Source organism: Mesocricetus auratus, unplaced genomic scaffold (genome assembly GCF_017639785.1).
Source record: "Mesocricetus auratus isolate SY011 unplaced genomic scaffold, BCM_Maur_2.0 Super-Scaffold_100007, whole genome shotgun sequence".
NCBI classification, from domain to species: Eukaryota; Metazoa; Chordata; class Mammalia; order Rodentia; family Cricetidae; genus Mesocricetus; species Mesocricetus auratus.
In genome coordinates, this window is record NW_024429191.1 from 48,807,715 (window position 1) to 48,832,864 (window position 25,150).

Genomic DNA, 25,150 nt, shown 5'->3' on the forward strand with positions numbered 1-25,150 from the left:
GGGCTGGGTTGTGGGAGAGATAAATGGCACTGAAGACTTGTTACTCAATAGACTGGGGTAGGAAGGTCTAAAATTCAAGTTCTACCTAAGTTACAGAAGGAGTTAAAGGTCAGCCTGAGCAACTTAATGAGACTCTGGCTCCAGTAGAGAAAAAATGTGAAAAATGGGTAAGAAAATTGGAGATCTGGCTGAGTGGGAGAGTTAGCCAGGACCACCACCACCACCAAAAAAAAAAAAAAAAAAAAAAGTCATCCACAAACGAGGCAGGAGGATGTCTGTGAGTTCCTACAGATTGAGTTCCAGGTCAGCCAGGGCCATAGAGTGAAACGCTGTCTTAAAAAACAAAAAGAATCTCTGAGTTTGAGGCCAGCTGGTCTGACAGCCTCCAAAACAATACAGAGAAACCCTGTCTCATAAAACCAAAAATAAATAGATAAATAAATAAATAAAATAAAAATAAGAAATAAAAAATATTTTAGACTTGTTTTACGAGTGTTTTGCTTGCATGTACTTATGTGCACCTTGAAGATGTCGAGCTCCCAATGAGGTCGGAAAGGGGCATCAGATCCCTTGGAACTTGAGTTATGGATACTTGTGAGCCATATGTTCTAGGGACTGAATCCAGGTTCTCTGGCTGTGCAGCTGGTGCTCTTAACCCAAACCAACTCTCCAGCCCCCAAACTCAGGGCGTTGTAAATGGTAGTCAAGCCTTCTGCCAACTGAGCTACATCCCTGATCTTTGACATTTCCCAATTTTTTTCGAAGCAGGGTTTCTTTGTGTAGCCTTGGCTGTCCTGGAACTTACTATGTAGACCAGGCTGGCCTCGAACTTTCAGAGATCCACCTGCCTCTGCCTGCTGGGTGCTGGGACTAAAGGCGTGCACCACTGCTGACGTACTACAAAAAGGGCTCTCTTCTTGTGAGCTTCCTCCCACTTCAGCCTTTTGGACTCATTCAGTCCACACCTGAACTCGTCCACACCTTTATGATTCTTCTGTTGCAGCAGTGAGATATCCTGATTACTTTCCACAGCCTCGATGTCTCTTCGACGTCAGGGCTAGACACAGGTACATCATGCTTAACATGTGCAAGGAAGGAGTAATCATTTTTGTGTATTTTACTGACTCACTGACGATTTGTTTTTCGAGACAGGGTTTCTCTGTATTGTTTTGGAGGCTGTCCTGGAACTCGCTCTGTAGACCAGGCTGGTCTCGAACTCACAGAGATCCACCTGTCTCTGCTGGAATTAAAGTCGTGCGCCACCAACGCTCGGCCTCTCTCTTTTCTTTTTTCTATTTTCTATTCCTGGTGGCGTAGAAATCACAACCCTCAACTTTGAGAGGACCAGAGGAGGGGGCTTGGGTGAGCAAGTTTGCTGATGGAATTTCTCGTTTGGAATTGTGGCTAGGTGGATTCCGGGAGTGGCCAGCAGAGGGCGCGCTGGGACAGGGAGAGACCACACAGCGGCCGTCGGCGTTGCAGACACTCGCACCGCCAGAGCGCACTTGCGGAGTGGGGGCCAAGCGCATCGGCACACTCGTGCTAGTCCAGGGCAGGGGGAGGGGCGGGGCTTTACCAGGTAAAAGTCGTCCGTCCGTGTCCTCTCATGTGGAAGAGGCGCCCCTCAAAGACTTACTTAGAGCCGTCTGCAGGTTGGGAATCATCAACACTTATTCAATAAACTGATCAGTGGTGCGATGTTTTCAGATGTCAGGGATTACTACAAAATTCTTGTTGCTGTGGCGGTTTACTGCCTAGTGTTGTTCAGAGGATTAAGAGAAATAAACGGTCAAAGCATTGCATTAAAAAAATTCACGATAAGATAGGATAGTTGATACTTCGAGACCCATCCCAAGAGACAATAATTCTAAGCAAACTGCAAGCCCAGGTGAGCCAGGGGTCCTGAGATCCCAGACCTAAGAAAATCTGAAAGTACTTGGTGGGAAACGTCGGACCTGTGGCAGCCAGTCAGGGAACTTCCTATAGCAAAAACAACTTGGTTTTTGGTTTGCTTGTTTTAACACACGAGCCCTGGCTGGTCTCAAACTAGGGACAGTTTTCCTGCCTTAGCCTTCAGAGTAACTGCAGTTACCGGTGGGATCTACCATACTCAACCTAAAAACAAAGCGTCTTAGGGTGTTGGTTACATGCATGGATACATTTATTAAAACATTGCTTTGTTTCTGTTTTCTTGAGACACTGTCTCTCATTGTAACCAAAACTGTCCTGGGATAGGAAGGTCTAAAATTCAAGTTCTACCTAAGTTACAGAAGGAGTTAAAGGTCAGCCTGAGCAACTTAATGAGACTCTGGCTCCAGTAGAGAAAAAATGTGAAAAACGGGTAAGAAAATCGGACTTTTAACTCGAGGCAATGCTGCACTTTCGGGACTCGAAAGCAAGAGGATCGGGAGTTCAAAGCCAGGCTGCGCTACAGAGACCTTGTTTCAAAAACCCTAAAAACACAGAAACGGGGGAGGGGCTTCTGCTTGTGGTAGCCACTGTGCCTGCTCAGGAGTGTGCGGGGAGGTTCTGTGCGAGAAGGTACTCAGGGCGGTAGGGGCAGCAGAGTCTAGGCACCGACCCTCTGAAGGGTCTGCAGAACCTCGGCTGCTGGCCGCTACCCCCACCCGGGTCGTCAGGGGCAACCTGGGAGGCTCGCCCCGGCCCCGTCTTGCGCGCACAAGCCAGGTGGCCGTTGGGGCGCCACCAGCCGGTTTGATTTCCCGCGGCCGGTGGAAAGGGGCGGAGGGGGGAAGGGAAAGGAGTCACTGGCCAATGGGCTGGGCCGGGCGCATCACGTGACGGAGGGGAGGCGGGGCCCAGGTGTACTTATGGAGTTGTGGGCGGGGGCCGCAGTTTCAGAGCCGAGTCCAGGAGGCGGGGCCGGCGTGCGGGCCCGGGGGCCTGCGCGGCTAGGATTGGCCTGCGGCCGGGAGGCGGGACCTGAGCGCGCCGCTACAGCCGGCTGCGATTGGCCTCGGCTCGGGGCCCGCGGCCGGCGTGCGGGAGAGGCTCGGGGCGCGAGGACCGAGCCCGGTGGCCGGTCCGCGAGCCGGGGGGAGGGGCCGGGGCGGTGGTGGTGGCAGCGGCGGAGGAGGCGGTGGCGGCGGGGGCCGGTACTGGACCCGGCGGGATGAGCGAGGCGGAGGCGGCAGTGGTGGCGACAGCGGCCCCCGCGGCGACGGTGCCCGCGACGGCGGCAGGGGTGGTAGCGGTGGTGGTACCGGTGCCCGCGGGAGAGCCGCAGAAAGCAGGCGGCGGGGCGGGCGGCGGGGGCGGAGCCGCCTCTGGTCCCGCTGCTGGGACCCCCTCAGCGCCCGGCCCTCGCACCCCTGGCAACCCGGCGACGGCGGCTTCGGGGACTCCCGCGCCCCCGGCCCGGAGTCAGGCGGACAAGCCGGTGCTGGGTGAGGGGGGGCCACGCGCTAGGGCGAGGGTCGGCGGGCTGGGGGGAGGGGCAGCAGGGTTTGGCAAGCCAGAGGTAGGCCTGGCCCAAAGGACTAACCGGTCCGGGAGCCGCCTAAGGAACTATTAGTGGATTCCTCTGGAGGGAAAGCTTGCCGCACCTTCCTGGGCGGGAGGGCGGGGCGGGCAGGTCCATCCTGGGCCTTGGGTAGGAAAATAAAGCCTCAAGGCCTGGCCACACCCGGGTTGGCGGGAGACTTGGTGTCGTTGACTCCGGTTCTTACTAGGTCAACCTCTGAGCTTGGGGAAGCAGGTGCAGTGGGGACCCTTAAATTTGGGAGGGCTAAGAAGGCTGTTGAGTTTTGACCCTGAGGGTGGACCAGGTGAGTACCCAGTTCTAGGTGAAGGGAAGGATCTGAACTTTGTAGGATGTGAGGAACGTGTGTTTGAACGCCTGAATCCCCTGTGTGAGTGATTCAATCAGTAGAACCAGGACATGAATACTTACTTAGATGCTCCTGGTGAGATCTGGTGACTCGAAACTTAGTAGGGAGGCAGGCTAGATTCTAGCTTAGTTTTCTGTCAAAACTCAGCCCAACTCCGTCTCTTCCCCCATCTTACTGTCCCCACCGCATCTCTGCCTGGCAGCAATCCAAGTCCTGGGCACTGTCAAATGGTTCAACGTCCGGAATGGTTACGGATTCATCAACAGGTATCCAAGGAACCCAGGGAGGGGGAGGAAACGGGTGTCTTTTCCTAACTGGCCTGTGGGATTGGACACCTTATTTCATCTCTACCCCTGCCAAGGCATATGGTTGTGATGTCCAGCTGAGGCTGGTTGAGAGTCTTTAGCCGCAGCTTGTGCTGTGGTTAAATGTGTGCTTACTGGCAAGGTGAAGCTGCATCCACATCTTCAAGGGCAGCAGGGGATTAATGATCCAGGAACTTGGCAAACCTGACCCTGACCTTCCCAGCTCCTCTGTCTTCACCTTCTGGAGTTGCTTCATTATTTTTAGCTTGCTGTGTGCCTTTGGGGTAGAATGTTTGGGGCCTGATTGGAGCCCTCACTCACTTTCTGGTTAAGGGCAATACTCACGGCACTTACACACATTCTCTGGAGCTGTGGCTCATTTGTCCATGCCCCCACCTGATGGGCCTGCAGCTGGGGGGTGCCTACCCAGCCAGAGGCTGTTGCTTCTCTTCAGTTGGCAGCCCCACCCCTCGAAGCTGTGGGAGAGGCTGTGGCAGAATCTAAGTAGAGTCAGGTCTCCCTTACTGTGGCCTTCCCCAGCCCAGGCACCCTGCCCAGCCAAGGCCTCCTGGGAGCCTCAGTTCCCTCTTTGCAGGCTGACCTCTGTGCAGACCCAACTACTTCAGAACATTTGTTCTGGGGAAGGCGGCTTCCTGCAAGGAGTTCCTCCTGTCCCATCTTGGGATTAAACCAAAGTCATAGGCAAGGTAGTGATAGAGAGTGGGAGTGTGACTTTCCAACCTGTTCAGTTCCTGTAGAGAGAGCTCGTGGTTCACCGCCAGGCTGAGGGTGAAGATAAGGCTTCATGGCTCCTGGCTGTTTGGAGAATGGACCTTAGGCCTTGTTCTCTTCTCACAGTTGTATGCTCCTGGCCCTGCTTTCTCCCTCTTTGAGCACAGAAGGAAGGAGCCTGTGGAATTTTCCAACCCCAATAGGGGTTGAGGGGAGGAGGGGCTATTGGCCAGGGACAGTTATACCCGGCACCGGCAGGTTCTGAGGTGCCTCTGGGGTGGAAGGCAAAGCTGTCCTGGCTCCTCCAAGGTGCCTTTGCGGCTTCCTTCTACATTTTCCTTGTGAGGTCCAAGTTTTCTGCTGCGGATCTGCAGCATGCTTCTCTTTGCACCAGCTTTAGAGGCCCTGCTGGTTTGCTCTTGTTCCCGAGGCCCATCATCCCCGCAGGAACTGAAACAGTGGAGAGGATGGGCCCATCTTAGGAATGGGCACCTAGGGAGGCCTCAGTGGAACTGAGTGCCTTACCCATCACCCCCTTAACCACCCATCCTGTTCTGCAGGAATGACACCAAGGAGGATGTCTTTGTTCACCAGGTAAGAGCTAGGTTGGCTTTCTGAGGGAAGGCACCCGCCCTCTCTTTGGAAGCCTTAGCCACAACTTCTAGCTGCACACAATATATTTCTCTGGCTCTTAACTTGACGACGGCCTGCCCATGAGGAATAGCTGATCTCCTATCTGCCTCAGGTGCCTGCTTATATGAACCACCATTAGCCCCACTTTCCTTGAGTTGCTGAACAGCTGTCAGAATTGTGCATGTTGCCCTCAGGGCACGGCATGCTCACCACCTCCTGGGACCTGTTAACACCACTGGAAGGAATCAGGCAATATTCCGAGGGCAAGGCCAGAGACACTTGGGTGCATTGAGTCGAGTCTCAGTGGGTTCCCTGAACTAGCAGCAGCATCACCTGAATTGTCAGGCCCTGCCCAAGCCACTGAATTAATGAACCTTGGGGCTGGGGCCGGGCACTCTGTTTTAACATGCTCCCAGGTGATTCTGATAACTGGCTAGTTTGAGAACCACTGCTCTGGTGGAGAGAGAGTGCTCAGTGGGATCCAGGTAAGAAGCAACTTAAGACCATTTCAGCCTTTGTTTTGCTTTTGAGTTTCTGCTACCTCCATTTTTTGAAGTCCTTGAGGGGTAAAGGGAGAAGGGAGGACATCTTGGGGACAGTGACTTTACAGTGGATCCCTCAGACCTCTCCTTCATGACTTTCCCCTACTAATACGTCTCTTTCTTGTGCTGTGGAGTTGTGCTCCAGGCCCCTCCCCTACTACTTGGAACACTTTCTTGCTCTGCCCCTCAGCCCTATGAGACTCCAGTAAAGTATCACAGTGGAGTTGGGTGGAGGCTGAAGCTGGTGAGAGATGATGTCACCTTTCTCATGACTTTTCCCCCAAACAGACAGCTATTAAGAGAAACAACCCCAGGAAGTTTCTGCGAAGTGTTGGAGATGGGGAGACTGTGGAGTTTGATGTCGTGGAAGGAGAGAAGGTTTGGGAGCTGCTGTGGGATGGGGCCAGGACTCTGGGAGGGTGGCCTGGCTGTCGGCCCAGGCTTTAACCCTCCTGGGACCAGTTCTGCCCGATTGTGGGGATGGGGCCTGTGCTCTCACCTGGATGTTATCGAATGCTAGGGCTGTTCTAGGACATGTCGTAAAGAATCCATCCCTGTTACCAGTCAGTAACATCTGGGTTCTTCTCTGTAGTTCACCAAGCACTTCCATGTCTGTTTTCTACAGGGGACCCCAGCCCTAACAGGACCCTCAGTCAGTCCTCTGGAGTGAAGGAGGGACAGTGGCTGGCTGTCTCTCTCTCATCCTGTCCTGTCTTTTACACAATGGGGGGAATGTGGCAGTTATTTCTAAGGACAAGTTGTTTCTTCTCAGATGGGTACAAACTCCTTCTACTGCCCCTGGGGGAGGGGAGACAGTGATTTTGAAGAGCAGCAGGATAGAGCACTTGGGCCAGAAGAAGGGGACACTAGTAGCCTGACAGGTTTGTAAGTGTTCTGTTTGTTATCAGGGCAGGCTCTGACTGCTCCCTCTCTCCCTCCCCAGGGTGCAGAAGCTGCTAATGTAACTGGGCCTGGGGGGGTGCCAGTGAAGGGCAGCCGCTATGCCCCAAATCGACGTAGGTTCCGCAGATTCTTTCCGCGGCCTCGCCCCGCTGCCCCACCACCCATGGTGGCAGAGGCTCCCTCTGGGGGGACTGAACCTGGCAGCGAAGGAGAGCGGGCAGAGGACTCAGGGCAGCGACCTAGACGACGACGCCCACCACCCTTCTTCTATCGAAGGCGGTTTGTGCGAGGCCCTCGGCCCCCCAATCAGCAGCAGCCCATAGAGGTGAGACAGCGTTGCAGTCAGGGAGGCAGCCCTCTCCATTTCTGGAAAGAGGTGGGCCAGTTGTGAGGGCAGAGACCATAGACTCCTCAAAGGAAGTTGAACTAAGACTAGGGAGAGCCAAGGATGGCCTGGCCCAGGGACAGACAGATAGACAGGAGGGAGCTCAGTAGCTCACCCAGACGTTGTATATTCCCAGGGCTCCGACGGGGTAGAACCCAAGGAGACAGCCCCATTGGAGGGGGACCAACAGCAGGGAGATGAACGGGTGCCCCCACCCAGATTCCGGCCTAGGTACCGAAGGTAAGACTTCACCTGTGTCTTCCTCTTCAGGGTGCAGTGTTGGGCCCATGTAAAAGGACGAGAGTTCTAAGAGCCTGGAACAGGTGGGGATGAGAAAACAGGAATCCTGGGAGAAGGGAGTCTACCTCTGGCTGCCCTGGTCCTGTCAGTCTGTTTTTCTTTCTAGGCCTTTCCGCCCCAGGCCACCCCAACAACCTACCACAGAAGGTGGGGATGGCGAGACCAAGCCCAACCAAGGCCCCACTGATGGCTCCCGGCCTGAACCCCAGCGTCCACGAAACCGTCCCTACTTCCAGCGGCGTCGGCAGCAGCCCCCTGGCCCCCGGCAGCCTATAGCCGCAGAGGTGAGGGTCTTGTTGCCCAAAGCTTGGGTGGGAAAGGCCAAGATCAGTTGTCCTCCCTTTGCCCTTTTCCTTTGTTCTAACTTCAGTCCCTTTGCACCTCTGCTTTCCTTGTCCCTGTCCTCCTGCCAGCCTGCTTGGCCACCCCTGGCAGGCATTGCAGTCACCAGGAAACCCCAGCACAGGCAATCGAGTCCAGTTTCCTTGAATGGATGCCCCACCCGCCTCCCCAGCGGCTGGGAGTGTGAATGTGGGAGTTGGTTGGAAGGGAAGTTGATGTAACAAGTCTTAATTAGCCATGGCTTTCTTTAGACCTCAGCACCTATCAACAGTGGGGACCCCCCCACCACCATACTGGAGTGATTCCACCTCAGAGGACACCCAGATCTACCATCTGGTGAGTGTTCCTCTCAGGGCAGATGATTAAAAAGGCCAGGGACTGGGTTCTGCTAAATTATCCTTTATGATTTGCCTTTTTTCCCTCTTAGGTATCTGCCAGTTTCCAACTGACTCTACCCAGCATCCCCCTTCCCCCTGTCCCATAATTCATGACATCAAAACATCGGCTTTTCCCTTGAGACTCAGGAGGGCCAAAGCAACAGCCTTTGGCTTTTTTCTCTTTTTTCCCCCTCCCCCTCCCAAGGGTTGAAGGAGGGCTCCATCCTTACTGTTCAGAGGCACCACCTCCCTCCCTAAGTCAGGCTGAGAAGGAACCAGCCAGCTCTTAACCTCCTCCTGATTGTTTTTCTTTCCCACCCATTTATTTTTGTTTCCCTGCGACCTCCCCCCAACACCTCTGAAGCCATTTTATGAACTGTCATGTGCCACCTGAGCCTCCAGTAAAAACAAAAGCAGGCTTTCTTGTTGTCTTGGTCTCTGCCTCTTTTCTGTTTGAGAATGAAGAAGCATTGGTAACTCGCGTCTGAACTACCTTGCATGGATTTCAGACGTGCACAACGGGCAGAGGCTGCCATTTACTCCTTGCTCCAGATGTTCAGTTGTGACAAGAGCCCTCATCACCAAGAATCACGGGTCCACTAACTGAGGGTGCTGTCTCTGCAGTGCCTGGGCACTGGTGAACATAGTTTCCAAAACACTTACTGTTAATTAAAGCAACAGAGAATAGCCAAAGGAGGGAGCCAGATGGACCCAGGGAAGCTGAGTCCACAGGGTTCCTCATTCCAGGGTTCCCTGGGCCACATGGACTGTCTCAAGTGTTTTTAAGCCGGGCGTTGGTGGCGCACGCCTTTAATCCCAGCACTTGGGAGGCAGAGACAGGTGGATCTCTGTGAGCTCCAGGCCAGCCTGGTCTACAGAGTGAGTGCCAGGACAGGTGCCAAAGCTACATCTGTCTCGAAAAACCAAAAAAAAAAAAAAAGTGGGGTATTCAGGTCTGCAAACCCAGTACTACTCTAGGAGGCCGAGGCAAGAGGCTTCTTACAAGTTCAAAGCCGACCTGGGCTGTATAGAGACACCCTGAGTTTTTTGTTTTTTTGTTTTTTTTAAACAGGGTTACAAAAGTAGATATGAGTAACTGACAGAATCTAGACTCTAGAGACTTCTGAGCCTTGAACCAAGGTAAAGAGGAAGACGGGTGGGTGAAGGCATCTTGCCTGTTTTAGCCCACCCTCCAGTTCCTCCATGACAGGACACTCCTCTTCATACAGTGACTTTATGGATAAATCTCTATATATACATTTAATACAGCAGCCCTTGGGTTTCTGCTCTCTACCCGATCTTCAAAACATACAAAAATATCCAAAGGCTCCCTCCCAACCAGTCTATAGGCAGTCTTTCAGATTCCCTCTTGCCCTTAGTTGGTCAAAAGCTTTTGGGTCTCACACCCTTCCTAAAGGGGAATAAGAAAGAGCTAGTGCCCACACTTGGCAGCCCTGGGGAACAGGCTAGCACCCCAAGTCTAGAGACTGATGCTTGCTACTGCTCCTTGCCATGTTCAGGTAATTGCTGTTGTGTTCCTTTGCCTTGGATGGTGGAGCCTACACAGACTGAGGGAGAGGCTAGACTGGGAGGGTGTGTCCTTTGCCCTGGAGGGGGTCAAGAGAGAAGCCCCTTCACCCAGAATCTTATGTGGCAAGAATTCAGTGAAAGTGCCAAATCGTGGGCGGCGGAGTGGTAGGAAATCACTCATCTTCTATCTGCTCCTGCTCATGGCACTGAGTTCAGCTCAGCACTTCCCCTCCTGCAGGTCCACTCCTCTAAAGGGAACAAAGGTACTCTGGGGCCAGGTCTGAGCAGGGGCAGGAGAGGAGAGCAGCCCATGGGGTGGCCACAGCCTAGCCACAACACAATCCAAGAGTCACAGGAGGGGAATGAGGGGGTACTTGAACCACCCTTCCCTCAGCTTCCCGGTTCCCCAGGCTGCAGTTTTCTCCATCCTGGAGGTAACGGGAAGACAGGGCTAAAGCGCTGCAGAGGAAAGGAGGCTGTGGGGTGGAGAGGGCGTTGCTTCCCCCTGCCTCCCTCAGTCGTTCTCATCTGGCCCTAAGTATTCAAGTTCTGTGCTGGGTTTCACCTCCTGCTCTAACAGGGAAGGTGTCCGGCGGAAGGCGGCAGAGATCTGGTCAAACGTCCGGCCTCTGGTTTCAGGCACTTTTAGGAAGGTGAAGATGAAGAAGCCAAGCAGGAGGACGGCAAATAGAAGGAAGACGTAGGGACCCATAGCATCCTGGGACAGTTGGAGAAAAAGGTGTTGACAGAGGGGGTGGGAAGCCAGGAGCTAGGGACTAATAGGGAGCTGGGGCTACTTAAAGGAGCAGGTAGCTCCTTCCAGAGGCCACAGAAATGACCAGAAATGAAAATTTACAGTGAAAAACCTCTTCAGCTTTTCACCCTTTGCTATCCTGTGTACACTTGGAGTAGATTCCTAAACCACTTGTAGCATTAATAGAAAGCATATTTTATTTCTGGTCTAATTTATACCATTGTTTATTTTTTAAAAGATAGCTCTGCTGCTTGCCCACCTGTTTCCACCCATGTCTTTGATTCTGGTGTAGTTCCACCAGAGTGGTCACCCAGAAACTACCTGTAGGACTGGGATGGGAGTTCCTGACCAGATAGCAAGGGAACTAGCGTGAGGTGCCTCCCCTCTGGCCACTGGTAATATGAAACGAGTAAAGGGAGGGGAACCTACCGCAACATACTGGAAACCCATGCCAACGATGAAGTTACAAGTCCAGTTGGAGAAGCCAGCTACAGCCATGGCTGCTGGACGGGGTCCTTGACTGAAGAGCTCGGCCACAATGAACCAGGGGATGGGGCCAGGGCCGATCTCAAAGAAGGCCACAAAGCCAACTATGGCCACAATGGAGACATGGCTCATGGCTGGAACCCGTTCCTAGAGACCAGGAAAGAACAATAGAAAGTTTGGTTTTGGCTTCTCTGGATCTCCCTTTGCCCTTTGACCCAGAGAACTGAAATCTTCCCATGGCTTGGGTGGAGGCTGCCATTCTAGGCTAGAAAGGTCTTGGGGCATCCCCTGTCCACCCCCTTTTTAGACAGGGTCTCACTGTGTTACTCAGGCTGGCCTTGAACTTGTAAGCCTTCTACCTCAGCCTCCCAAGTGTTGAGCTGCCTTGGAACATGTCTGAGTGCTGCCATTTTGTTGGCTACCTCAGGTAGTTTCAAGGTGGAGATATATTTTGTTCTCTTGTTCTTATAATGGTTGATTCCCCCTTGGCTCTGAAGATGTGTCTTTGGGAATTATTGCTCCTGAGGCTTCATAGGGATTGCTAGACATGTGCTTACAGCTAGGCTCTGGTGTGGCCAGGGTACCTCAGAAAGACTACAGACTCTAGAAGCCATGCACAGTCAGCCACACAGCGTCTCCAGGTTGTATGTCCTCACAGCCCCTAAGCCTCACCAACAGAAGCAGAGCCACAGTCATCAAGATGGCACAGCCACACATGCCTGCCAGGCCCAAGAGATGGAGTGTCCGTCGCCCAGCCCGTTCTACTAAGAGCACCTGTGGAGGAGGGCAGGGCTGGTCAGTTGGGGACAAACACCCAGGGCTAAAACCTAGTGATGTGTCCATCCCATGGGTAAGCAGTTACCGAGACCAAAGTGAAGACAGTGTTGACCACACCAGCTCCTATGGTGGCATAAGCTGGCTGTCCCACCCCAGCTGACTCGAAGATGCTGGTTGAATAGTAGAAAACCTAGAAGTAAGAGAGCAGGAAAAGTGATGGCAGGGATGTCTGGTCCTTCATTCCAACCACGCCAAGGTGAACTAACCCTGAATGCTAATGGAGGAGATAACCTGCTCCCTTCTCCCTTTCCCCAAGCTGGCACCTGACCCATGGTCTGCCCGGGGCTCCATACGTACAGCATTGATGCCTGAGAGCTGCTGGCTCAGCTGAAGCACCACGGCAATGATCAGAGGCTGCCTGTGGGTGCGGCTGCCCAGCAGCTGGGGCAGGGACATTGGACGTTCTCTCTCCAACTTCCTCTTCTCATCCTTCAGCTCAGCCAGTGCATCAGACACGTCGGCCCAGCCTGTCAGGCGCTTCAGACCTGGGGGTGGGGAACGTCAGGCCTTATGGAGCCTGAGAGGAGGCCAGGTACTAACAAGATGGGTGGAGGTGTGAGCCCGGGCTATATGCTAGGTGAGAGCTCACTCTTTCTGGCAGGCCCCTCTAGGTTCCGGATGATGTAGAGGTATCTGGGGCTCTCAGGACAGAAGGGCAACAGAATCAGCTGAAGGAGGGCAGGAAGTACTGTGATAGCCAGAAGCAGTGGCCACAGCGTAGCTGTGCCCAGCACAGACTCCAAGCCCAACACCTGCAGGAGAAGGTAGGGAAGACAGAAAAGGTGTCTTTGCTATCCTTCCTCCCCAACTATAGATGTCCAATCCAACTCCCATTCCTAGCTCCCCTATAGGCCAGGCCTATTTACCTGGGCAATTAGGATGCCAATGACGATGGCCAATTGATTGAGTGTTCCCAAGGCACCCCGAAGATGAGTGGGGGCGATTTCTCCCACATACATAGGCACCAACCCTGATGTTAGCCCTGGGCAGAAGGAAGAAAAGGGCTGAAGGTAGCTGCACATTCCCTCACCGAAGTCCACACACAGTTAAGGACAACAGGGGCACAGAATGGAGTCACAGCACCCACGGGTACCTGAGTAGGCGCCAATGAGGAACCGTCCGAGGATGAGTATTTCATAGGAGGCAGCGGCATTGGCTAGGCCCATGAGGGTGCCCCCCAGCACTGCCAAGACATTGTTGGCCAGCATAGCCCTTTTCCTGGCAGGCACACAAAGAGGAGGGCCGATAGGACACCCATGCTATGACCCTCCTTCCCACCTCCCTCATCCGGCTCTCCCGCTCCGTACCTTCCCAGCCACTGAGAAATGATGCCAATGAGAAAGGAAGAAATCATGCCGCCCACAGAAAAGATGGCCACGGACAGAGCCCAGAGTGTAGTGAGAGTGCCTTGCGGGATGGAACCGGCTCCCTCAGGACCCTGTCTCCCCAGCCATGTCGCATTGTAGCTCTGCTCGATCACCTGGGGGACAACAAGGGAGTGAGTCTAGAGACCAGTCTCCTTCCACCTCCAGTACTCTCCCCGACAGCTGCAGGTCTACCTTCTGTGGGGCATTGATGACCCCAATGTTGTAGCCAAACTGAAGGGAGCCAAGCACAGCTGAGAACACAGCAAGGACCAGTGTCCCAGTGACTCGCTGCCGAGGGGGTTCCCCGTCCTGGACAGACAGAAGCAAAGGAAGGCATGTCACACAGAATCACGTCCGGCTTCCTGCAGGGGCCCAGGCCCAGCTGGAGCAGAAGAAGCTGGGCTCCATCCAACATACTGGGTGAGAGAAACTGGGCCATATTAGGGATTGTTCAAAGATCGCACTGTAAACAGAACTCAACAGGAACCTGGGCATGTAGGAAAAATGGAGTCTGTGTTCACATTAGAGGCAAATTCTGAACCTCAGAATTCCCGTGACCTTGAGGCAGGCTTAGATTTGTGTGACCTTGGGTAAGTCACTTCCCCACTCTAAAGGGAATCTCGGTTTCCTCTTCTGTGAGATGATATTGCCTCCCTGGGCTAGCTGTCAGTCTGTGAAAACACTGAAAAAAATCAAAATCAACTCAATAGGATCCCAGACATCGCCTCTCTCTATAAATGGATAAATTTAGTATTAGCATCAGCCCTACTCCTCATCTCTTCCTTCTGGAAGTTCTCTTGACTGGCTCCAGCAGTCCCTAGACAGGCTTAAGAAGGGCCATTCCAGAAAGGACATCTGGGTCATTGCCTAGCTTCCCCTCAGCTCCTAAACTGGGACCCAATACTAGGGGATCTAACAGGGGATTTCAGCAGGGAGAGAGAGCCATGCCCAAGAGAAGAGTGAGGAATGGCAGTGGTGTGAGGGGGCGGTGGCAGCGGTGGCTGCTGCTGGCGGCACAACCTGTCTCCAAGCGGAAACCCGATCTGGGGGGTGGGGTGGGGGCTGACACTCCCCTCTGCCCCTCCACCCACCGCAAGGCCAAGAGAAAGTTCAGCTTCCTGGAGGCCGGCCAGGAGTGGGGGTGGGGCCCCCGAAGTGTCTCGGGCCCAGAAACACTGTGAGTCTGAACAGGCCCGCGGCTTCTGGGCGGTGAGACTCCAGATCTGCCTTCCCAAGTAGAGTCGAGGGCAAGGTGTCCCCCCGTGCTGCGCACAGTAAGACAGGAGACAAGTCCTGGATTCGTAAGAATTCAGTCGCAGCCTGGGCGCGTGAAGACTCTTTCGGACCCACTCTGTCTCTTGACGGGACTGGAATCTGACAGTCACGGGTTTTGTCTAGGCTGAGTATAAATAGCCAGCCCCCCATCTCCAACCCTTGCGCCTGCGCAGGAACCACCTCCTAGCTGACCCCAGCATCGACCCCAGCCCAAGGAAAGCCGGACCCGCGTCCCGGATTCGCCCCCGAACGCTGAACCTTACTTCAGAGCCGATCTGCTGGAAACCCGACGGCATCTTGTCTTAAAAGAACTGAAGACTCTGGCGCTGCCGTAAGAAAAAGCGAATGGGGTATCTGGCCCCTGCCTGGTGGGCAGAAGGAGAAGACCCCGGCCTGGCGTCCCTGAGTGATGGCGCAGGGCGGTCTGGTGGGACCCACTGCCACAAGTCAAGCAGCCGGAGAGCACCGGGGCTCTCCGGGATCTAGTGAGAACCGCTTGCGGGGAAAAGATGCGGGGAGCTGTAGCCACCTCCTCACTCCCGCCCCGCCATGGGCCACGCCCCTCACAACACCATTGGCCAGGGGCCCGCACACCCCAAAAGGCCACGCCCCCACCCCTCGCCTAGTGCGGCCCGGGGAGACACGCCCCTGTGGTTCCCGCCAGCCTCCGAGTTTATAAAGTAGGGTTCTTGGTACAAAAGGCTCCTCCCGCCATCCAAAATCCTGGACTGTGAAATTTCTTAAAGAGTTGAGCGCAGCTGGTCCCCTTGTGAGGTCGAAGAGGAGGACATGGGCTAAGGTGCGCTTGCCTAGGTACCGGGTAACTCCAGGAGGGTGACACAGAGCGCGCGGGGGTGCGTGTGTCAGAAACAATGCCCCGAAGTAACCCGGGGTAGCTATTTTTAGCTCCCACGTTAGGCTCCGCCAAATGTCAGGTCCCGGGTGTCCCGAGCAGGGGGAGGGCAAGGGAGATGGAGCCTTAAAGGGTCCGCGACACGCTTCCCACAAGGGGATGGCCCAAGGGACCCATAGCTTCCGTTCCCGGTGTGCCTGGTCGCCCTTTCTTTCCACGCATCCTTGGGCGAGGCTCTGCCTACTGGCCCGTCCCCTCCACATATTCCCTACCTTGGTTTCTGGAGGGGGCCCAAGGGACAGGTGCTCACACCAGCCACACTACCCTCCCTGAAGTCCTTGAGCCTCCAGGCATGTGCTGGCCGCGTGGGTGACATGCTTTCCACAGTCACCTCCTGTTTTGAGTCTCCAGCTGAGAGGGCACGACCTAGGCACGTCCAGGGACAGAGAAGCCAGACCGTGGAGAGAGAGAGAGAGAGAGAGAGAGAGAGAGAGAGAGAGAGAGAGAGAGAGAGAGAGAGAGAGAGAGAGAGAGAGAGAGAGAGACAGACAGACAGACAGACAGACAGACAGACAGACAGACAGACAGACAGACACAGAGACCGAGACACATAGAGAGAGACAGAGAGAGAGAGAGCCCGATTCAGAAAACGCTCTTGAGAAGTGCAGGACTGTAGCGCCATCTAGAGGGAGAGCGAGGAACCTCAGTGGATTGGACCCTTTGGGCTGAGGTCTCTTCCATTAATAGTTCCCCTGACATTTCAATCCAACCCTCTCTGGAGCGCCAGAATGGTGCAGCTCATAAGACAAACATATGCAAACATGGACCTCCTCCTAATTTTCTTACTCCAATAAGGTTGGTCTTCCCGGCATTGGTGTTGTGACTCCCTTCCTCTCTTATACACTTGGTTTTCTCCATCTGTTCCACTACCATTAGTCCAAAAATACCATGTCCTGACTGCTTTCCCTGCTCCACCTCTTCCCTTAAAAAGAGGGTATAGGGTCTGGAGAGATGGCTCAGCAATTAAGAGCACTGGCTGCTCTCCCAGACAGAGGTTTGATTCCCAGGACCCACATGGACACTACAACACCTGTAACTTCAGTTCCAGGGGATTCTACACCCTTTTCTGGATTCCATAGGCCCCAGGTACACATATGGTATACAGACATACACACAGACACTTTCACATGAAAATAAGAAAATTAAACTCAAAATGAAAGGGAGGGGGCTCGAGAGATGGCTCCGTGGCTAAGAGAATGGACTGGTCTTCTAGAGGTCCTGAGTTCAATTCCCAGCAACCACATGGTGGCTCACAGCCACCTGTAATGAGATCCATTGCCCTCTTTTGGCCTGCAAGGACACGTGCAGACATAATAAACAAATAAATCTTTAAGAAAAAAAATGAGCCGGACGTTGGTGGTGCACGCCTTTAATCCCAGCACTTGGGAGGCAGAGGCAGGCGGATCTCTGTGAGTTCGAGGCCAGCCTGGTCTACAAAGTGAGTTCCAGGACAGCCTCCAAAGCCACAGAGAAACCCTGTCTCGAAAAAAACCAAAAAAAAAAAAAAAAAAAGAAAAAGAAAAGGAGGTAGAAAGCTGGGTGGTGGTAGCGCACGCTTGCTTTTAATCCCAGCACTCAGGAGGCACAGGTATCTCTAAGTATGAGGCCAGCCTGGTCCACAGGGTGAGTTCCAGGACAGCCAGAGCCACACAGAAACTACCTGTCTCAAGAAGAAAATAGAAGAAGGGGGAGGGAGGGAGAGAGGGAGGGAGGGAGGGAGAAGAGAAAGGTAAAGTACAATTTTTAATAGTTTTGTTGCTTTGTTTGTTTGGTTTGTTTTTTTCTGAGACAAGGTTTCTCTGTGTAGCCCTGGCTGTCCTGGAACTCACTTTGCAGACCAGGCTGACCTTGAACTCAGAGAGACCCCCTCTGCCTCTGCCTCTGCCTCTGCCTCTGCCTCTGCCTCCTAAATGCTGGGATTAATGACAAATGCCAATTTTCTTTTTTCTTTTTCTTTTTTCTTTTTTTTTTTTTTTTTTTTTTTTTTTTTTTTTTGGTTTTTCGAGACAGGGTTTCTCTGTGGCTTTGGAGGCTGTCCTGGAACTCACTTGGTAGTCCAGGCTGGTCTCGAACTTACAGAGATCCGCCTGCCTCTGCCTCCCAAGTGCTGGGAGCCAATTTTTCAATAGTCTTCCTGCATCCCTTTTGTTTTATTTTTTGAGACAGTCTCTGTACCTGAGGCTGGCCTGGAAACTCACTGTGCACTACAGGCTGGCCTCAAACATGCTGTCTATCCAGTCTTCGGTTGGGACTGCAGATCTGAGATTAATGCCTTCCTGGAGCCCCTGTCTTTTTGTTGCCCTGCTGTGGGACCCTCCTTGTCTTTGTCTCTCCTCTTCTTCCTCTTTCTTCTTCCTCTCCATGCCCTCTTCCCTTGCGGTCCTCCTTTTGCTCCTCTTCCCTGCCCCTCTTCCCCTATTCCTCTTCCTCCTGGCCTAGAATTTATTATGTCTGTGAATCTAACCTTAAATTTGAGATACTCTAGCTTCGGCTTCTTGGGGTGCCTTTGCCTGTCCCCGCAGTCTGGAATACCAGAGAACTCCTATTTATCTTTCAAAACAAGGCCTGAGACTGGAGAGATGCCTCATCAGCTAAGAACACTTGTTCCTCTTGCAGAGGACCCACATGGTGACTCACAACCATTTGTAACTCCAGCTTCTGACACCCTCTTCTGACCCCCTCAGGCACCAGGCACACATGTGGCACACACAGGCATACATGCAAGCAAAACACTCACATAAAATCAATAAATCTAAATAAATAAAAAAATATTTTTTTTTTTGGTTTTTCGAGACAGGGTTTCTCTGTGGCTTTGGAGGCTGTCCTGGAACTAGCTCTTGTAGACCAGGCTGGCCTCGAACTCACAGAGATCCGCCTACCTCTGCCTCCCGAGTGCTGGGATTAAAGGCGTGCGCCACCAATACCCGGCTCCCGGCATATTTTTTTAAAAAAAAGTAAAACTTCCTTCCTCTGAGAAGACTTCTTGGTCTTTCTGCCAATAGCCAAATGTTCTCTCTTGCAGTCTATTCATTATCATTTCTGCTCTCTGCAACTCAGCCACCACCGCCTGGCTTCTTTTTCTTATATTCTAGCTATTTGTTGGGTGAATGAGGTGAGGGTTGGTCTGCTGGCTGTTGGGTGAATGAGGTGAGGGTTGGTCTGCTGGCTGTGGGAGATAATGTATATGGGGGCAATAATAATTTGTAACCAGAAAGGAAGAGGACAGACTGCTGGAAGGTGAGGTGGACTGAACAGGAAGGGAAGCAGACACAGGGATGCTGGGATGCCATAAGGGGACATGGCAGGGAGAGAGAGCAGGAGCCAGAAAGGGTGTCAAGACACCGCAGCGACCAGGAGGCATGCACTGGGCTGGGTGAAAGCAGCGCACTAGACAGGTGCCGGGTTGGATGCCGATGCCCTCGCTTGCTCAGTTCTGCCCTGCCAGGGTTCATTCCTGCCGGTTCGGATGTCTCTCTTGATCCCAAAGTGCTTTTTTTAAAATTTTTTTTGTGGGGGTGTGCTCATGCCAACAGACCAGAAGAGGGCCTCATACCCCTTAGAGCTGGAGTTACAGGCAGTTGTGAGGTGGGAAGTGAACCTGGGTCATTTGAAGAACAGCAGACACTCCTGTGTGCTAAATTACCTCTCCAGCCTTGGAGTTTAAATGCATGGAAAGTAAATTCAGACAGTTGGGCGGCGGGGGCGCATGCATTTAATCCCAGGACTGGGGAGACAGAGGCAGGCGGATCTCTGTGAGTTTGAGGCCAGCCTGTTCTACAAAGTGAGTTCTAGGGTAGCCAGGGCTGCATGGAAAAACTCTGTCTGGAGGGGTGGAGAGTGGGGTGAAAGTGTTGGAGAAGCAGAGGATTCAGAAGGGGAATAATGAGTTGGGAAGGAGAAAAGAGGTGGAAATTGGGAGGCGGGTGACTAAATTGGATGGAAGGAAAGGGGACACATAAAATGGAGAATCTTTGCGTGGGGACTGCGTGTGTTGATCTTTTCAGAACCCATTGTAGTTTTTCCTAATCTCTGCTCCTTATCTCTGGAAGCTAATCCCTGCAGACTTTTGTTTTCTAAACCCCCCGTATGTAGGTAAAGGAGGCAAGAGACAGGACTGCAGGAGAAACCAGGGAGATTCCCAGACCTGCTTTCAACACCTCGGTGGGAGTTGGAGATTCACGCCCAGTTCCAGAAACATTTCCTCCTCCACTCTGCTCTTTCTTGTGTTTTATCTGTGTGTTTGGGACAGGTGCAGACTTCTGAACTAATTACCTAAGTGTTAAGACAGTATCACTCTGTTACTCAGGCCAGCTTGGAATTCAAGGCAATCCTCCTGTCTCAGCTGCCAGAGTACTGGAATTACAGATGTGAGTCACCATACCCATCATAACACAACTCTTGATTCGTGTTTTCATTGATCTATGTTTTATTATTTCATCTTACTTTTAATACATTATTATTATTATTATTATTGTCATTATTGGTGGTGGTGGTGGTTTTAGTTGTGTGTGTGTGTGTGCACGCACGCCATGACACACTTGTGGAAGTCAGAAGACAGTAGTAGGATTCAGGTTGTCAGGCTTACATGGAATTGCTTTACCTACTGACCCATCTTGCTAGCCTGTTTTTCCTTTTAGAATCGTATCTCCAGGTTGGAGATGTGGTCAGATTGATGGAGTGACTATCTAGCATTTATAATCCCTAAATTCCGTCCCCAGCACCACATAAACCAGGCCTGGTGTCACATGCCTGAAATCCCAACATTCCATCAAGGAGGTGGAGGTAGGATTAGGAGTTCATGAGCTACGTAGAGAATTTGAGGCCAACCTAACTCTGTTTAGTAACACAGTGAGAGGCCTTGTCTCAAAACACTCAGGAGGCAGAGGCAGGCAGGATCATCTTATTTTACCTGCTTATGATCCCATTAATGGTCTCCCACGTCCCATCCAACTTCCAACCACAACAAACAATGATGTGGCCATGGCTACTTATGCTCGGTTCCTTTGGGAGACTTGTCCACGTCACGACTGTGTCGGTGTACATTGTAAATACCTGTAGAAGCAGGGATGTTCTGTCTAGTTTGACTCTGTACCGCACTGCAAGCTTTCTTCAGAAAGGCTGCTGCAGCAGTGCAGGAGGGTTGGCACCACTGTCCTCTTCAGCATTGCCCAGTGGTGGCACAGCCTGGAGCATGGTTGACTGAGCCGAGTCCCAGCTGTGTTACCCACCAACTTGGTGCCCTTTGGAAAGTGACCTGAGCTCTTTGTGCTCTATTGACCTAGCTGATGGAGTCAGAAGGGCAATAATAACAGTAGTTGCATCTTCCAGCCCTAATGAAGGTGAGTGATGCATATTCACAGAATGCTAAGAATGGGTCCCAAGGCAAAGCTCACTTGTTTTTCTAAGTAGATTTACTAAGATACAATTGACATTGAACTGGCACTGGGGAGGCAGAGACAGGTGGATCTCTGAGTTTGAAGCCCGCCTGGTCTACAATGTGAGTTCCAGGACAGCCAGGGCTACACGGAGAAAACCTGTATCAGCAACAACAAAAAAGATATAATTGACATTGAAATCATCACATAAACTACACAGTTTGGTGTTATGACATAGGTATACATAAGTGACTACCCACATAATCAAGGTAGGGAACACTTAATCACTCCCAAATCTTCCTTCTGTTCTTCAAAGAACGTATTTTATTTTTATGAGCATTTTGGGTGCATGTAGTTAAGTGCAGCATGTGTGCAGTGCCCAGAAACGCCAGAAGAGGGCATCAGATACACTGGAACCAGAGTTACTGATAGCTGTGGACCCATCTAATGTGGATGCGGGGAATTGAACTTCATCCTTGGAAAGAACAGTATAGGTTACTCTCTCTAATACACAAGCCATTTCTCCAGTCGCATTTCTTTATTTTCTGTTTGTTTTTGAGACAGGGCCTCGCGTAGCCCAGGTTGGTCTTGAATTTTCTTTTTTTTGGTTTTGTTTTTTTGTTTTTTGGAGACAGGGTTTCTTTGTGGCTTTGGAGGCTGTCCTGGAACTCCCTTGGTAGTCCAGGCTGGTCTTGAATTTTCTATGTAGCTGAGTGTAACATCGAATTTCTGATCCTTCTGCCCCGCCTCCCAAATTCTGGGATTACAGGCATCACATCTGGTTGACTTAATTCCTTCCTATTGCTGGATAGTATTTTTTATGACATTTATGTATTTATTCTTGTATATTTGTGTGCACATGAGTCTACTATAATGCACCATTCGGAGGTTAGAGGACAACTTGTGAGAGTTAGCTTTCTCTTTCCACATATGCGGGTCTTGGGGCTCAAACCGGAGTCATCAGGCTTGATGGCAAGCACCCACACCCACTAAGACATTTTGTCGGCCCATGAATAGTATTCTTTTTTTTGGCCTGAGACAGGGTTTCTCTGTGGCTTTGGAGGCTGTCCTGGAACTAGTTCTTGTAGACCAGGCTGGTCTCGAACCTCACAGAGATCTGCCTGCCTCTGCCTGGTGAGTGCTGGGATTAAAGGTGTGCGCCACCACTGCCTGGCCCCATGAATAGTATTTTAATATATGAATATATCACAGTTTGCTTTCCCAGTCCCTTGTTGGGCTTATTATAAATGAATCTGCTAGGAGCATTTCTGAACAGGTATTTACATGGACATATGCTTTCATTTCCTCAAACAAAAACTGAGTTACATTATAGGCATATGTGTAACTCTAGGAAACTTCCCGACTGTTTCCAAAGTAGCTGGACTACTCCTTATCCCTACTAGCATCCTGTGAATTTCAGTTTCTTCACGCCCTTATGACTGTCACAGGATCAAACTTTTACAAACTATAGTCAAAATGGACTTCATAAAATTTTAATCAGCCAGGCAGTGTTGGCAAACGCCTTTAATCCCAGAGGCAGGTGGATCTCTGTGGGTTTGAGGCCAACCTGGTTTACAGAGCAAGTGCCAGGACAGACTACAAAGCTACACGGAGAAGCCCTGTCTCTAAAAACCAAAAAAAAATTAATCAAATAGATGAGAAATTGTTTGTATTCCTAATATTTAGAAATACAGTAGAAGCCAGGCATGGTTGCACACATCTTTAATCTCAGCATTTGGGAGGCAAAAGCTGTTGGATCTCTTGAGTTTGAGGCCAGACTGGGCTACAAAGCTATTTTTATGCAGTTAGAGGTATATAGAGAGATCTTAAAAAAAAAAAACCTACCAAAGTGGGGTGGGATGGGGTGGGGTTGGGGGTAGGGTGGCACATGCCTTTCATCCCTGCTGAGGCGGCTGGATCTCAGTGAGTTCGAGGCCAGCCTGGTTTACAGAAAGTTCCAAGACAGCTAGGGATACACAGAGAAACCCTGTCTCAAAAAGAAAGCTCAAAAATCAAAACCAATACAAAACAAAATAAAAATCCCCCAAAGCACTCAGGGAAGGTGGTATCTCTTGTTAGTAACGGCTTAAACATCCTGTTGGTGAGAGAAGGCACTAGGGATCAAACCCAAGGCCTTGCACATACTAGGCATGTGCTCTGCCTGTGAGCTGTGTCCACAACCTTTGTTTTCCTGGAGACAGGGCTTTGCTTTGTAGCTCAGTCTGGTCTCTCATTCACTATGTACCAAAGACTGGCTTTGAACTTGCGTTGTGCCTCATAGCTGTAATCCAAGCACTTGGGAAGCTGAGGCAGAGAATCACAGAGAGTTTGAGGCTAGCCCGGGTTACATAGTTCTAGGCTAGCCTGAGTATGAGAAAACCCCAAGCCCCAAGCCAGACTCAAACTGTTCTGGTGTTTTCCTCTGATGCTGTGCTCCCTTGATGACAAAGGCACCTGGAGGGAGGAAGAGCTTTATCTGGCTTCCTCACAGTCTATCCTCGCCCTCGCGAGACACTAGGACAGGACAGGAAGAGAGACTGTGGAGAAACGCTGCTCACTGCCTTGCCCTTTGGCCTCCCTTGTGTGTACCTTTCAGAGCGAGCACACGCAGGCACGCACGGGCACACACCACACACACACACACACACACACAGACACACACACACACCACACACACCGCACACACACCGCACACACACACACACAGACACACACACACCACACACACACACCGCACACACACCGCACACACACACACACACACAGACACACAGACACACACCACACACACACACCGCACACACAGACACACACACACACCGCACACACAGACACACACAGACACACACACACACCACACACACACCACACACACACCGCACACACACCGCACACACAGACGCACACACACCGCACACACACACACAGACACACACACACCACACACACACACACCGCACACACACCGCACACACACACACAGACACACACACACACACCACACACACACACACCCCGCACACACACACACACAGACACACACACACCACACACACACACCGCACACACACCGCACACACACACACAGACACACACACACCACACACACCGCACACACACCACACACACACACAGACACACACACACACCACACACACACCGCACACACACCGCGCACACACACACACACAGACACACACACACACACACCGCACACACAGACACACACACACACACCGCACACACACACACACCGCACACACACACACACACACACACACGCACACACACACACACACACACACACACAGGAACCCATATACACACAAGAGTACACAGGCACGCCACAATGTGCCTGTGGAAGTCAGAGGCAGCTTTATGGAGTGGGTTATCCCTCCTACCTTTACATGGCTCAAACTCAGGTTGTCACTGGCCCCCTTGTATTTCTTTCTTTCCTTTTTTTTGAGTCAGGGTCTTGCAATGTAGCCCACCCAGACTGGCCTTGAACTCAGGCTGGTTCCCCTACGTTAACTACCATAGTGCTGGATTACAGGTGTGTTCCATCATACCTGGTTTATGCGGTTCTGAGATTGAATCAAGGTCATTGTACATGCTAGGCAAGCATTCTACCAACTGAGCTACCTCTATACCTCTGCTAGTTTTTCTCTTTCCTTCTTTCTCTCTTCCTTTGTTTCTTTCCTTCCTTCCTTCTTTCTTTCTGTTTTCTTTTGAGACAGGGTTTCTCTTTGTAGTTCTGGCACACTGGAACTCGCTGTATGGACCAGGTTGGCTTTGAATTTATCAAGATCTGCCTGCCTCTGCCTCTTGAGTGCTGGGATTAAAGGTGTGCCACCACCACACAGCAAGATTTCTTTCTTTCTTTCTTTTGTTTTAGACAGAGTCCTACAATCTATCTAGGGCTGGCCTAGAACTTGATTTGTAGCCCACACTGTCCTTGAAATTACAGAGGGACATCTTCCTGAGTGTAGGGATAGCTCAAAAACCTGCATTACCTCACCGGCTTCTTATTTTATTATTTTTTAATATGTATGACTGTTTTGCCTGCATGTATGCTGTGCAGCAGGGCATGCAGTGGCCTCAGAGGCCAAAAGAGGGCTTCAGATTCCTGGAACTGGAGCTAATGACAGCTGAGAGCCACTGTGTGAGCACTGGGATTCAAACCTGGATCCTCTGGAAGAACACACATGTCATTCCTCTGGTCCCCTCATGCTTTTTGACAAAG

General features: G+C 51.7%; 2 protein-coding genes across 3 annotated transcripts; one reads left to right on the top strand and one right to left on the bottom strand.

Moving 5' to 3' along the window:
* Nucleotides 1–3,064: 3,064 nt before the first annotated feature.
* On the top strand, nt 3,065–8,789 carry Ybx2 (Y-box binding protein 2). 2 transcript variants are annotated; one of them, XM_040748990.1, is made up of 9 exons: nt 3,065–3,407; nt 4,054–4,117; nt 5,449–5,482; nt 6,352–6,441; nt 7,007–7,291; nt 7,622–7,674; nt 7,758–7,935; nt 8,245–8,329; nt 8,421–8,789. In XM_040748990.1, exons 1-8 carry the CDS (start codon nt 3,134–3,136, stop codon nt 8,293–8,295), a joined length of 1,029 nt encoding a protein of 342 aa, XP_040604924.1. In that variant the 5' UTR covers nt 3,065–3,133; the 3' UTR covers nt 8,296–8,329; nt 8,421–8,789. The 2 variants fall into 2 exon arrangements, with proteins under 2 accessions (XP_040604924.1, XP_005067581.1); XM_005067524.4 differs by lacking the exon at nt 7,622–7,674 and adding an exon at nt 7,488–7,591 and having other exon boundaries at nt 3,070–3,407.
* Nucleotides 8,790–9,590: 801 nt separating this feature from the next.
* Slc2a4 (solute carrier family 2 member 4) lies at nt 9,591–15,141 on the bottom strand. Its single transcript, XM_005067520.4, has 11 exons — nt 14,883–15,141; nt 13,537–13,653; nt 13,285–13,457; nt 13,071–13,195; nt 12,844–12,959; nt 12,567–12,729; nt 12,275–12,462; nt 12,003–12,107; nt 11,813–11,914; nt 11,084–11,287; nt 9,591–10,618 (listed from the first exon to the last, which is right to left on the bottom strand). Exons 1-11 carry the CDS (start codon nt 14,913–14,915, stop codon nt 10,415–10,417), a joined length of 1,530 nt encoding a protein of 509 aa, XP_005067577.1. The 5' UTR covers nt 14,916–15,141; the 3' UTR covers nt 9,591–10,414.
* Between the last annotated feature and the right edge of the window lie 10,009 nt (nt 15,142–25,150).